Source organism: Brachyhypopomus gauderio, chromosome 2, assembly GCF_052324685.1.
Source record: "Brachyhypopomus gauderio isolate BG-103 chromosome 2, BGAUD_0.2, whole genome shotgun sequence".
NCBI classification, from domain to species: domain Eukaryota; kingdom Metazoa; phylum Chordata; class Actinopteri; order Gymnotiformes; family Hypopomidae; genus Brachyhypopomus; species Brachyhypopomus gauderio.
Genome location: NC_135212.1, coordinates 13463205 through 13477048, shown reverse-complemented (window position 1 = coordinate 13477048; position 13844 = coordinate 13463205). Strand labels below are relative to the sequence as shown.

At 40.4% G+C, this 13844-nt stretch overlaps 2 protein-coding genes and 1 long non-coding RNA gene across 5 annotated transcripts; 1 reads left to right on the top strand and 2 right to left on the bottom strand.

Moving 5' to 3' along the window:
* Window positions 1–1901: 1901 nt before the first annotated feature.
* mcrip1 (MAPK regulated corepressor interacting protein 1) lies at window positions 1902–4649 on the bottom strand. Of its 3 annotated transcripts, none has more exons than XM_076987567.1 (5): window positions 4613–4649; window positions 3809–3885; window positions 2983–3098; window positions 2780–2875; window positions 1902–2599 (listed from the first exon to the last, which is right to left on the bottom strand). In XM_076987567.1, exons 1-5 carry the CDS (start codon window positions 4625–4627, stop codon window positions 2535–2537), a joined length of 369 nt encoding a protein of 122 aa, XP_076843682.1. In that variant the 5' UTR covers window positions 4628–4649; the 3' UTR covers window positions 1902–2534. The 3 variants fall into 3 exon arrangements, with proteins under 3 accessions (XP_076843682.1, XP_076843701.1, XP_076843693.1); XM_076987586.1 differs by lacking the exon at window positions 4613–4649 and adding an exon at window positions 4138–4497 and having other exon boundaries at window positions 1904–2599; XM_076987578.1 differs by lacking the exon at window positions 4613–4649 and adding an exon at window positions 4062–4496 and having other exon boundaries at window positions 1905–2599.
* Window positions 4650–4756: 107 nt separating this feature from the next.
* Window positions 4757–6070, top strand: LOC143488727 (uncharacterized). The gene is made up of 3 exons (XR_013124516.1): window positions 4757–4956; window positions 5537–5721; window positions 5940–6070. It is a non-coding gene; the product is annotated as an uncharacterized LOC143488727 (long non-coding RNA).
* Window positions 6071–7909: 1839 nt separating this feature from the next.
* Window positions 7910–10452, bottom strand: ppp1r27a (protein phosphatase 1, regulatory subunit 27a). The gene is made up of 3 exons (XM_076987557.1): window positions 9652–10452; window positions 9319–9469; window positions 7910–8913 (listed from the first exon to the last, which is right to left on the bottom strand). The coding sequence occupies exons 1-3, from the start codon at window positions 10088–10090 to the stop codon at window positions 8793–8795; spliced, it is 711 nt and encodes a 236-aa protein (XP_076843672.1). The 5' UTR covers window positions 10091–10452; the 3' UTR covers window positions 7910–8792.
* Window positions 10453–13844: the final 3392 nt, after the last annotated feature.

The following is a 13844-nucleotide window of genomic DNA, read 5'->3' as shown; positions in this document are numbered from 1 at the left end:
GGTACGGAGTGCAGGGACAGCACAGGGACGCGTCCTTCTATTGTCCTGGAGCTGGGAAAGACAACAAACAAACAGATACACGCTCCTGCCCCCCTGAGCGGAGTCCCAGACGGACTAGGCCTTCACACAGGTGATAACCATGCCCCAACAGGCCATACGACTCTCACACCCCTAAGCGGCCATTACCCCTTTTCCCCATGGTGTGCGTGCAGGCTACACCCTTGGAGGATGGCTACCCTCCACCCAGGCCAGCCACCCATCTCAGGGTTTTCCCGGCCCTCAGCATGGGGTCAGATCAGGGACCCCATTAGTACTTTGTGCTCACACAAAAACGTATGACATTAAACAATACCCAGCAATGTGAAACTCTCAACATATATACACAAAAACATATATCCAACATATATACACGACCCGGGTGGTGAACCCACTAATGGGTACCAAGCTCCTGGGGGGCGGGGACAAGACAAGCACTGCCACTGCCCACCGAGGCGGCCAGCAGAGGGCCTCCATACCGTGACATAATATTTTTTCATTCAATAAAGGTCAAAACAAAATAAAAGTCATTTTACACGAAATAATCATGATTTCAGGTAAGACAGTATATTCTATATTTCTTAATATGACTAACTATCAAAGACTAAATTGTCTAAAATTTTAACAGTGACATACTATTTTTTTTATAATTCCAGCATCTACTCTCAAATATATGCTCAAATACACTTTGTAAATTATAATAAAATCTGTTCAAAGTACAGCTATGTTTTTGGTACCATATGTTCACCTGTGCATTGTAATCTCCGTTTGTGTCACAGATATTATCACTTGATGTTTCCACCTCCACTCAAACACTAATACTCTTTGCATGTGGGTTAGACAATGAGGTATAAATACCTTTTGATTATAAAGGTTGTGAAGTATGACACTTGTGTTTAATAGACCCTGTCTTTATGTCATCATCTATGTGATGTAAATGCTGACATTATTGCACCCTTGAGGTCCCTGGTGGAGAGGTGTTTAATCCCTGAGGTGTGTTTCTCCTGGCTTTACTCCTCCTGTGAGCCTCTCTCCACTTCTTCCTCTTGGTACGCTGCTCTTTAGCACTGCGGTCTCTATGCCTTGTCTTTTACCTTGTTTCTCGATCTTTCCCCCACTTTTCTGTTTTTGCAGATACTCCTGTTCTCATCAGCATCATGTCTGGCATGGGTGAGTCAGTGGAACGCCAGAACTTTGTAGAAATTCTCACATTAGGCCCATCAATTACAAATAATCACAACAACAATCTAAGCAAAATTATTTTCAGCTGTTAATTGAATCTCAACTTTATTCACTCAATTATCCCATAAAAGTTTTAAAACATATAAAAAATGCCAGAGGGCACTCACCTTTGATTTTTGAAAATGGTTGGATTATGTAATTTCCTGTTTGTGATGTGACATAATATTTTAACCTTTTGTCAGACACGTAAAAATAGTTTTGGTAATAGGTTTGCATTCACATTTGGGGAAATAACTTCATGGCACAATAAATAGCATTCAAAATATGTTAGAATCAAAGAAATTATTTTTACAGATACAGTAAATATAATGAAAGACTTATTTTAGATGTTAAAATTGATGTGAAAGCTTGTAAAAGGGGACAGGAGAAAACCCCCATTTTTAGGGGTGTCCAAGAACTATTCAGGATTTGAATAAAAGGAACTTTTCCCATCCAAATACTATATTTTGAGTTTATTTTAGGTACAACCATTTTAATTTGAATGATCTTAATGCTTAATTTAGGAAAAATCAGTAAGACATTTCTTTTCCATTTTTAAAATGGATCTTTTAAAAAAATATTTAGCACAGCCGGTATGTCATGAGAAAAATGCAACAGCAAACAAGAGTTGAGATACCATAAAAGTCATTTTTATTTCAATGTTTAGAATGCAAAAAAAAAAACTTAAACTTAAGTAATTTAATATTTTCATTTTTTAAAATATACGAAGGTATCTCTGTTAAAAACATTTGGCTTGCCAAACTCATACATTTCTAATATTTCAACAATTTATCAAACATCCCACTGCGCCAAAAGGATTCCATCAGTCCGCTCAAACATGAGGCGAGGAACAGAGTATCAGGTTAAAACCACAGCCTATTGTGTATTGAGCTTGAATATGTCCCTTAGTATCTGCATGGCAACTCCCTTTCTTCTGTAATAATACTAATACCACTAATAATAATAACAACCCAGCTTACAAAATCCAAAGAAATGACAAAATCCCTGAAATCTAACTCCAGGACTTCTTGCCCACCCAAATCTGTTGGTAAGAGATATGCAGACTCAGGACAGAAGAGTGTGGGGACAGCATTGGGAGTGTAGAGAATCAGGCATAGGATGATGTGGTCATGTTGAGGTGTCCATCAGTTTGTCCAGAGCATAGTTCTATGTTGTAGAGAAGGCAGAGGCTTTCTGGACTGAAGAAGCCAAACAGGTCCCACAGAAGTGGAGTTGGCAGAAAGCTGCTGGACCAATGGGAGTGTGGGAGACTAAGACTAAGACTTCCTGCAGTCTTGTGTGCCAGGCTTCTTAAGATCACGCAGGTCAACTGGTGTGAAGGCTGAAACAGATCAGAGCTGCACTGAATCACGCTTCATCACCACAAAAATTCAAAATGGAGTGAGCAGGATAAAAATTCAAAATGGAGTGAGGTGTCCCACAATACAAACCCTTGATAAATATCTAATAAACTAAATGCCATGCATATAAGTATGAAATGCTTGTTGGAAGAGGAACTCACAATGAAGATTAGGGTTTGGGTTTTTCTCCACATATTCCTGTGTTCCACGTTCACTGCTTTGGGATGACTTGATATCTTTTAGAACACACAGCCATGCTGAAAGAAGGGAAGAAACATTTTTATTAAGACATTATAAAAGAAGTTGACAAAATACTAATGTAAATGGGCACGTGTTGACGGTGTGTAAAGCACAACAGACTTACTGTCATGGATAAAGCGCACATTTTCTTCATGTGCAGGTGTGTACAGATCCCCCGGATCAGCTGCAGACCGAGGACTGGGGGTCCGTTTGTACGTGTGCATTCTGGGAGCAGACGAGCTGGGTGGAGAGGTGATGGAGTTAGGCCATAACACTGTAATGGTCTATTCACGTTATGCCAAACTTTGTACATCTGTAACTCTACATTCGTCTCCAGCCCCCTGCTTAACAAACACAATCAAGATCTTCAGAAGCCTGGAGCTGGATGTCAGTAGAGGAGTTAGCGCTTCAGGCTTCAAGTCAAACTTATTTAGACTGTAATTTTTACAACATGCGTCATCACAAAGTTGCTTTACATGTGTTTGGGTCCAGATCCCTAATGAGCAAGTCAGTAGCAACGGTGGCAAGAAAACCACCGGGAGGAACCCTTGGGAGGACCAACATTCATGAGGGAAGACATCCTCGTACAGCAGCCTAGATGTAGCACTAATGACAGAATGGTATCAATAGATATATTTACAGTCACCAGACTGTAGACATTGTTGCTCTATACACATCCCTGGCCACATCTTTGGTACAATTATAAATACATTTAAAAACTGTGGCCCATATGCACTATTCATCCACTATTAATTCACTATCTGTACATCACAGTGCAGAAGCAAGACACACATTTCTAGGAAGTGGCTGGTGAGGGTTCATGTTAATGTCAATCATCACGTTTGCATCAGCCATTCTGGGGAAAACATCTATGCAGGTTAAATATAAAATTTCAGTCTCTTCACGTAGAAGAATGACCAGCTGGCCAGACCATGAGAAAATATAGTCACCTGGTCATTTTAGAAATCTTCCACAATCTTTGCTGAAATTTCGCAGTATATTCCTTTGTGATTCCTGAATACGATTCCTGTCAAAAAAAGAAAGTGAACTTGTAACTTAAAACTGATTAAAATCGGTTACAACTGCATGTCCCGAAAGTAATTAAGCTTGATTATTAAAGATAAAAACCCCCTTGAAATAAGTCAGAGCTTCTGCAGTTCAGCTCGAAGTATGCAGGTATAAAGCAGAGAGCAGGACACTCACCGTGTTAGTAACGCCTGGCCAGAGGGGTTATTTAACTACACTAGCGTGCAGGGCAGAGATAAAACACCATATTCACCTTACATGTGTTTACAGATCATATATCTACACGACTAAGTTCATTCATTAATGTTGCTTTCCCTTCTCTGGCAGCCAAACACGGGCCCTCGTCGACCGCAGCACAGCAACTACAAACTACCCTAGTTACCTTCTTACACACCCTAGCTACCTTCCTACATACCCTAGCTCCCTTCGTACCCACCCTAGCTTCCTTCTTACCCACCCTAGCTTCCTTCCTACATCCTAGCTATCTTCCTACCTACCATAGCTTCCTTCTTACCCACCCTAGCTTCCTTCCTACCTACCCTAGCTACCTTCCTACCTACCCTAGCTTCCTTCCTACCTACCCTAGCTTCCTTTCTGCCTCGCTCGTTAAGTATGTCCGGGTCAGCAAAACAAACGCAGACACGCTGGCGCATGCGCGTAGAAACAGAGACTTAAAAAAAATGAAATCACATCTCTTTCTGTAGCATGCGCACTTAAATTAAACTCACCTCGGAGTGGCACATGGGGCCCAGTGATCTTAGATCAGGGGTTTCTAAAGTGCTCAGATTTTCACCGGACCGCAGCCTCTGTTGACCACAGCATTGTATATTTCACCAGAAGATGGCAGTAGACAAAAAAGCTATTTTATATTTCACCAGAAGGTGGCAGTAGACTTGGTCTATACAGAGCCCTATAGAGAGAGAGTCGCGTCAACTCCGTTCACTCCAATGGACCAGTTTTTTTACAGCAATGGCGGATCGTGGAGCCTGTCAATAGTTCCCGGAAGTTAGCAGCAAATACGAGCAGCGCAGTCAAACTGGAGCAGTGGACTATCTGTGATACACTTTTACAGGTTAGTACGCTTAAAAAAATCAGATTGTGTATTATAAGGACATCGGAATCAAATTAGCATGTGCATTAAAATGTGAATTAAAGCATTTTAGTGAATTATCCACCTATTAATAAGCAGATTTAGGGAACTAAATCTATGCTAAGACAACGCGAATACGGTTAGCGAAATTTCACATTAACGACCGACAGCCTATTAATTGTAAATTCCTCTCTTAATGCCATTTCACCTAAACGCGATGTTTTTGCGGGGTAGCTAGTATTGGTTAAATATAACATTTGAGTGTGATTGTAGAGTGTGTTGGGTCGAGGAGGTAAAATGAAGATATCCATTTTGGAGTACCGGCTAACGTTTTATTTCCTTTTATTTTATTTATCTATCCTTTTATTTATTTTATTTTCCTTTTTATTTCGTTTTATTTATTTTTATTTTATTTTATTAACGTATTTCCTCAGTTTTTGAAACTGCTGGATATAAAATACGTATACTATTTAGTGTGATTAAGTTTTAAATATTCTATCACTTAAAGAAATAATATAATTATTAGGAGTTCATACTTATTATACCTGTGTCAACACTATAGCTGTGATCAGCAGCTATGGGCCCTGTCTTTACAGGTCCAGTGGTGCATCGTAGTGCAGGGGGCTTCCTCTTTCTGAGTGCGGGGCGATGTACAAAAATGGTGGGAACAGCATCTGTTCTCAGCCTAGTCTTGCCCTGTTTGGTTTTGATGAACTGGTCTGCCTCAAAATGTGCCTGCAGAGTGATGTGAGTTTACTCCTCACACATGACAACTCAGTTTTGTCTACCCATATACATATCCCACAGTGGGTGAATACACAGTATTAGAGAACACTTACTGGATACGTATACACTCATTACACGTATAAAAAACAACCAAGGATGTGCAACAAGTTCAAATTCATATCACATCAATACTCATAATAATCATTTTCTCCTGTCTTTTTCTCCTCTCTCTCTTTAAGCCAAAGAACCATAGGGGATTCAATGGAGCCTGCAACTAGATAGCACCCTCACCCTGCACCCGAGTCTGTCTGGAGTCTTTGATTTTTTTTGTTCACTATTCTGTATTTTAATAAATCAGGCATTAAGCTTTCCAATAGTGTGTTTATTGTGAAAAGTGCAAATGCAGTGTTTGATGATTACCTCACATATATATTTGCTGTTGTAATCTTTAGTGAGGGTAAGATTGCTCCTGCTTAGTTGAGACAACCATTTTTTTCTCCTCTCAGTATCAGTGGGGAAACCATACATTTTTGCTCGATTGGAGCATCCCCATGCAACACAGCAAACCATGGTGGACACTACACAAACAACACAGAGGAAAGGAAACAGAAAAACTGCTTGACATGATATTAATATTTGAGATTATTAGAGATTTAATTAATTAATTGCTGTAAATAAGTGTATTAAAAAGACAAGATATATATAATTTATCAATGTATATGTCATATACTGTCTGGATGTAAATGTAATGTGTTTTAATGTACCCTTTTAAAGCACATTTCTGCACAATGAAGTCAAAGAAAATTTTCCTTCTGTCAGAAAATGTACATTAGTCATTTAGATTACTTAGGTCACCAATACCATGGGATTACAGATTAATCTAATCTGAATTTCTCACCCCTTCCTGTCCCTCTAAATATATAAATGAACGTAATATATAACAATTATAAAACAATCAAAGCATTAAACAGCAATGTGCTCTAAAATTAGCCTAAAGTTGGTCGCCATATGTTCACAATAATCCTCAAATCGCAGTTCTGTCTATGTGTTTATGCGCTCAAATTGAACTTCCTGGAACTATCTGAAGTCTCCGTGAATCACGTGACCATCAAGCGTTTTGAACTTCCGTTGTCGCGACTCTCTCTCTATACGGCTCTGGGTCTATACTGCTGTCCCATATTCCCCGCTCTCCCGTCACACACAGATAAGTAAAAAAATATGCAAATATATATAAATACTTCTGAAATTGGAAAAATAAAATAACCAAACAAATAAAAGGAGTCCAGTGCACAAAGAATCAGATTATGGACTGGAATGAAGCAGTATTTCAGGCTGTTACATTACAATAGTATACACTAGGACCCCTACAGTCTAGGAGTCTTGGTGGTGTTGTGGGCTACACTAACCCCAATGCAGTAGATGATCTATATATTTCCCCCAAACTTTTATTCTCCATTATTCATTATTGCATTTACTTTTGAACGTTCAAAAAACATTTGTGCAATGTCATTTAAAGTCTAATTATTCATATTTTGTGATTTGTATTGTGCTTGATGCATTGTGTAATTTCATCTGCAACACTTGCTGCGTGTGTCTCTCATGCATACATGCATTTATGTATTATTGTTATAATTCAAATCCAGATTTATTTATAAAGTGCTTTTTGTAGCACACATTGTCACAAAGGAACCTTATTTGGGTCTGGATTCCCAAGTTTTCTATTTATTGTTCTTGTCTTATCTGTAGCATTTTTAAATAAAACAACCAACCAAACAAAAACCAAAAACCCTGTTTAGTTACTTGCGCAATAATACACGAGAGGGAGTGCTACAACGTGTAATATTGGCACTCCTAGATCGCCTCTCAGCCAATCACATTGTAGGGTCAGAACTAACTGTGGTATAATCTCCTTTTTAGTTACATTTCTCTCCTGTTTAGTTACACTTCTCTCCTGTCCCATCGAACAGGATGTTTTTATTTAACTTGCTCCCACACGTCCTGTGGGAGTCTTGTGCAGACCTCATAAAGCTGTCTTATGTTACTAGGAACCACAGCTCACTGAAGACATATCCTATTCTGTTGATGCATTTTTGTTATCTTTTTTGGTTGTTTACATTTAAATAAAAATCACACAAAAACAGTTTATTAAGATAAAAAAAAATGAATCAATGTTTTTGAGTGCTTAAAAAAGTAGAAAACTAAAATTAACCACTGTTAAAAAATATCCTTTATTTATGAAAACAGTACAAAAGAAACCATAAGACTTTTTACAAAACATTCAACAAGTCTGTAGATAATGTGCACTCAGTTTGAGCAGTACAGAAACAGTGTTATTTTTCGCACATACAAATTCCATTACAATTAGATTTTTCAGCGTTTCTCCAACTGCCCAGCAGACTAGAGACATACTGCTTTAGCAATTTGTGTACATGTTAAATATCTACAAGTATGCCTTGTGTTTTACTGCTTTGAAAATAAGGCACAAAAACATTAAAGTTTTGACAGAACAGTTCTTAGTACCTCCAAAAAGCAGCACATTTCAGACGCTACGTGCAGATTTGTGAAGCTAACAGCAGGGTCATCCTCTTAGGGTCGTCCTCTACTATTTTAGTCACTGTGCGGTTGCCAGATTGAAGGCATGCCTGAGGTGACATGCTTGCGTTGATGAAATGATCCACTTGGGTTGGGCATCATTGCGCAGTGTGATCTGAGACTCCAGAGTGAGTCCCACTGTAAACATTCGTAGAGTGCCTGCGGTTGCCAGGTGGTGCAGAAACGGGGAGGGGGGGTTTGGCAGGGCTAAGGCCACAGGTTACAGCAGCGTACAGAGAGGAACAGAGTGCGCACCCCGTCCTCTGTGGCCACGTGTCTTGCATTGTGATGCCCAGATGGGGAAAAATACACAAAAAGAAGAACAAAAAACATTTTCTTTCACAAAAAATGAAAAGCGAAGCAAAACAAAAACAAGTATTCAGCGAGTTGTAGTGTCCAACTGAATATTCCTGCCCCAGAACAACAAACAGTGGCTATTTGACGGCAACATTCTCTCTGGTGGACAGGAGGTGTGGCATTTGGCACAGTGTTATTCTCGTTTAGACACAGCCCACTTCAAACAGGCTGACCAGTTCTTTGCAGTTGAGGTCAATAAGGTCGGTGGGTTTCTCCCCATTTTCATTCTTAGCTTCTACATTGGCACCCAGAGATAGCAGATACCTGAGCAGAAAGAGATTCTGTCACTCACTAATGTATAGAATAGGACTGTAGCAACAAGCAGTAGTGCATTTACTAAAGACATCGATATTGACAGGATTTTCTTTATCAATATGTGTATTCTCAAATGTCTGGTATAGTGATTTTACATTACATTAATTCATCACACACACACACACAAACACTTACACACATACACCACACACAGGCCAAATGCTTAGAGGCTATAATAATTCACAAATTCATAACAATTTCAAGGAACAAGCAAACATTAATGTAGCAAAGATCTTTTCAGTTAGTGACCAAGAATTTTGGTAGTTAAGACCCCCAGTACACCACCATCAAGCTCTGTAGTAGCAGGAGTATATAGTGTATTTAAATATATTTATATGCATGATTGCGAGCTACCTTGCAATCTCAGGATAGCCATCACTACATGCCATGTGGAGTGGTGTCCAGCCGTCTTCATCTCTCTGGTGGACATCAGCGCCATATTTTACAAGGAGCTTCACACACTCCAGGTTCCCAGAGAGGACAGCCTCATGGAGTGCTGCCATGCCTATGGACAGAACGAGAAGACATGGACTCGACTCACGCTCTGTGTCTCACAGACTCGCAGCTCCTGTCCCCCACACAGATACTTCTTTACTTGTTATATATTTCACCATTAATTTGGTGATGATCTGGCAGTCACGATCTGGATTACATTTGGTTCGCCACTGGCAGCTAAAGCTTTCTTACCGGAATGGAAGATTGTGTCCACTCGCACCTTTCTCGCCCTCATGAAACGGCCAATCATCTCCAGGTCTCCATGGCGGACGTGGTCTAGGAAGAGGACGTCGTTGGTGAAGCGAACAGAGCGTGCGGGTTTGAGTGCAGGAGCACAGGGCTGTGGTAAGGGTGAGATAAGGCTACTGTTCTGGCGTCTGGGTTTGCTGTCGGAGGGTGTGTAGGTTGAAGGGCTTCTGTAGGCGGGGGTGTGGGTGGAGAGGCTTCTGTAGGCGGGGGTGTAGGCAGGTGGTGTGTAAGTTGGGGTGTACTTTACAGAGCCATAGTGGCTGGTGGAGTAAGAGTTTGTGGAGTACTGCTTTGTGGTGTAAAGGTTGGCTGTGTAGCGTGTCGGCGTGTATGCACCGTGCCGTGTGTACTGCGACACCGGGGACTGGTAACCGAACTTCATTCCTGTTGAAGCCACCCTTCCGCCTCCCCCCCCACTCTGGGATTGCGAGGAGGCACAAGGGAAATCCAGATAAGCTCTACAATCCAGGCAAGATCCAAAAGGCCCGGATCTCCTTCCTCCGTTAAGGCCTTACGCAGAGTTCCAACAGAGCAAACCAGATACTTCCTTTCTGATGCTTCACAATGTTCCTCAATCCCAGAACCACTTTTGTCCAGTTGTGTATGAGTGTCGGTTCCTTTCTGTTCTTTACTGGGTGAATTCAGGATCTCTCCTGTCGTAGCTGGTTTACGAAATGTGATTGGACACAGAGTTCTCTGTCATCTCTTTGCGTGTTCTCTGACTGAGTGCACATGCAAGTCCCTTTATATCCTTGGTAGGGTTATTTCAAGGATGTCCCTTGTATCAAGTGACTATCACAATGGCAAGATAGCCACTCCCCCAGCCACTCCCCCAACCCCATGTCCCTTCATTCACCCACCAGTCTTGCCCCGTACGTGCAGTATGACATTAGGCCCATTATCAAGCATATCATTGTAATCTATGTAATTAGTGTAATATAAGATAACCTCTTCCCATCTGTTTGAACATAGTTATAAAGAGATGAAAGAAATGTAATGTTTCTATATCAACCTTTTTAATCTGAGAGAAGTGATAAATATGAGCCCTGAATATCAGCAGTTACAGGACACATGCACAGCAGCTGAAGGAAGTGAAGATTGTAGAGTGGGTTCATGTCTTCAAGCCCCAGGGGGATACGTGATCTTTCTGGGACCATTTGAGAGTCCCATTAATCATGTGGTTTCATGCAGGCCAACAGCAATGAGGTCAGAAGGCTCAGAGCCAGTGTGACATTCATCAGGACTCCTCTGGGTGCCTGGAAAGACTTTCGACTGAGTTCAGTTCAGATTTAAATCAGGCAACTTCCTAGAAAAAAATCTGAAATGACCATATACACAGATGAACCATAACACTAAAACCACATGCCCAAAGTCCCCCTCATGCCACCGAAACAGCTTTGACTCATGAAGCCATGGGTGAGTCCTCTGAAGGTATCTTGTAGTATCTGGCAGTTGTCGCAAATATGTTTTTGACAAGAGGAACATGTGAAATAATGTTATATTAGTCTCATTACCTGAGGGTGAAATTCAGAGTCTGTGCAGTGACCTAATACCATTGGTTAAAATATATTTGCCACAGTGATGAGTTTAGTTAACAAATTCAATTTCTTATTAACGGATATAAACAATTTAACATTATAATGCACAGAATGCATAAGGTCAAAAACTTGGTTTAGATTCAGTTAACAAATAATTAACAGAATCAGAGACAGAAACAAGCCAACTGAAGTTAAGCTAACTCTGAACGTTAACCAACCCAAAAGCTACGATGATTAAAGCAAATTAAAATGGAGGACGCGAATATAATGGCATGTCCTGCATATATGTTAAAATGGATAAGTGTTAGATCTAAAATGCAGGCCTAATTAGCTCTAAAATAATAAGACCAGTGAACATCAAGGCTGGCATCAAAGCAGCATCATGAATGAAGGCGCCGTACTCAGGTCAAAGCTCATCTGGGTTTGGATGGCTATCTACTCGTGCCGGCAGGAATAAGTGGTATTATGAGGTCCAAGATGAAACCACATGTTCTTTCCGAAGTTATACCAAGTACTGACCCAGTGACCCAGCTGTACAAGGTTCGTTGAAGTTTAGCGACAATGTGTGAGTGGGTCCAGTTCCAGAACTGCTGTCCACTAGGGTGAGCAGGTGTGTGCACTAGCCAGTCTTTCATGTGCTACTGTAGAACTGATATAAATTTCTTCCTGATGAACAGAACTAACCCAAACTCTGCAAACAAAAATGTGAGGCAAGATAACTTTTTCCACTAGGTTTTAATATTTAAGTACTAATCTGAGGGTGTTATGAGAAGACAGGGACTAGCTGTAATGAATATGATTTTGATAAATTAAGTCTTTTCCCTCGAGGTGGGAACAAAATGAACAACCTAAACAACAAAGGCCTTAAACAGGGGCCCTCTGTCATGGTGGAAGTCATAATTCCTCATACCAAAGCTCTGGTGAGTCTGATAAGAAGGGTTTCCTCAGTCCTGTGGGCCCAGTGTGTGGGTTTTGGAAGTGATAACAGGTCATTTAAGTAGGATGTTGTTTGGGTCAGTCACAGGTGAAACTGCTAGAGGGAGTGTTTTAATGTTGCTGAATGTTGTAAGTACTGTAGATATAGACTTAATATCTGGTTCCCCCAAGTAAAACCATAATAGCTTTGAAAGAAAATATACCAATGTATACAATGTTTGACAAACACTATTGTCAAATACATTATGTCACGGGCGTGTCTGTTTGTTTGTTGTTGCATCCATTTATGGCCATATTGTACTTCCATGTGTGTCCCGGTGTGTGTGTGTGCGAGTCTGTGTTATTCTTGTCTCATCAATGTCACCTCTTGCACCTATTTCTTGTTTGTGTCTGTGAATTTAAGCATGTATGCTAGTCTACGTCTTTGTCAGTTCTTTTTCCAAGTTTGACCGTGAGAGTTCTATGTTGCTGCTCGTACTAATAAGTGCTATTCTGCTAATTAAACAAATACATTTACGTACTACGTATCACATAGTTTGCCTCACCTTCACTATGGTACACATTAAAACACATAACACAAAGAAATTGCATGAATTTTAGTTCAGAATATTCAAGGTACAGTATAAGTTCATGTATGTGCTTGTTTTGACATGTCCGGACTGTAACCCAGACCTCAGTAGCCCACAGCTGCACTGTAGGAGCACTGAGGCTTCCAAAAGCACCCGAGCTGGTTTGATCTGGATTACAAATGTCTTAGCCTGGGGCTTTAACAGTTTACAGGATATGATACTCAGCCAGGAGCAACACCAAGGCCATGATCCACTGACTGCCTTCCTCAAAGCTCCTATTACCAGTCAGACAGTGACTCGACTAGAGCAGAAACGGTGTGAGATGCAAGCACAGATATTTTTATGCCTGCAGTTTCCCCTTTATACTTTAGTTGCTGTTTTCACTTTTAAGTTACTACAAAATCAGTTGACCTAAAATCACTCTATGATCATGCAGTTTTTCCATTTTGACCTGTAACTAATCAAAGAATAGAAGAGTGATCAATCAATAATAGTGATCAATAATCCTGGAAGATGATGGGGAAGCAGGACGCTGAAGGTTTCCATGACAACACATACTTTTATTAAACGTCTAGCAAATCAAAACACAAAGACCAGTAGTAACAGAAAATATTTCAAGGGTATTCTGAATATGCAGTGCTATATCAGAATTTAACACAAAAGTGAACTAAAATGAGAGCACAGATGGCCACAGAATAAATACCAAATTCCAAAACTTTTGCAATGTTTAAATATAATCAATAACAAGAGCTGGTGTTCAGTTTTATCTAAATGAAATATGTCTCATTTGAATGTCCAATGTAATAATTAACAAGGATGAGAGACATAAATTCAAATTTACAGTCCAGAACTGTCACATTGTGGGGGGCCCCCTGCCGGTCGCCCCCGGTTACAGCGGCAGCGGTCCTGTTTTTGGTCACGTGATGTTCGTCCTTCAGGTGGGCGGGACCCGTGATCCGTCTCACCTGAAGGTCGTTTGTTCGTCTATATATGTCTTGTCTTTGTACCAGTTGACTGCTGGTTATTATTTCCTTCATTTGGAACAATGCACGGGTTTTTGGTTTGCACACTTTCTATTAAACTATCCTCTTTC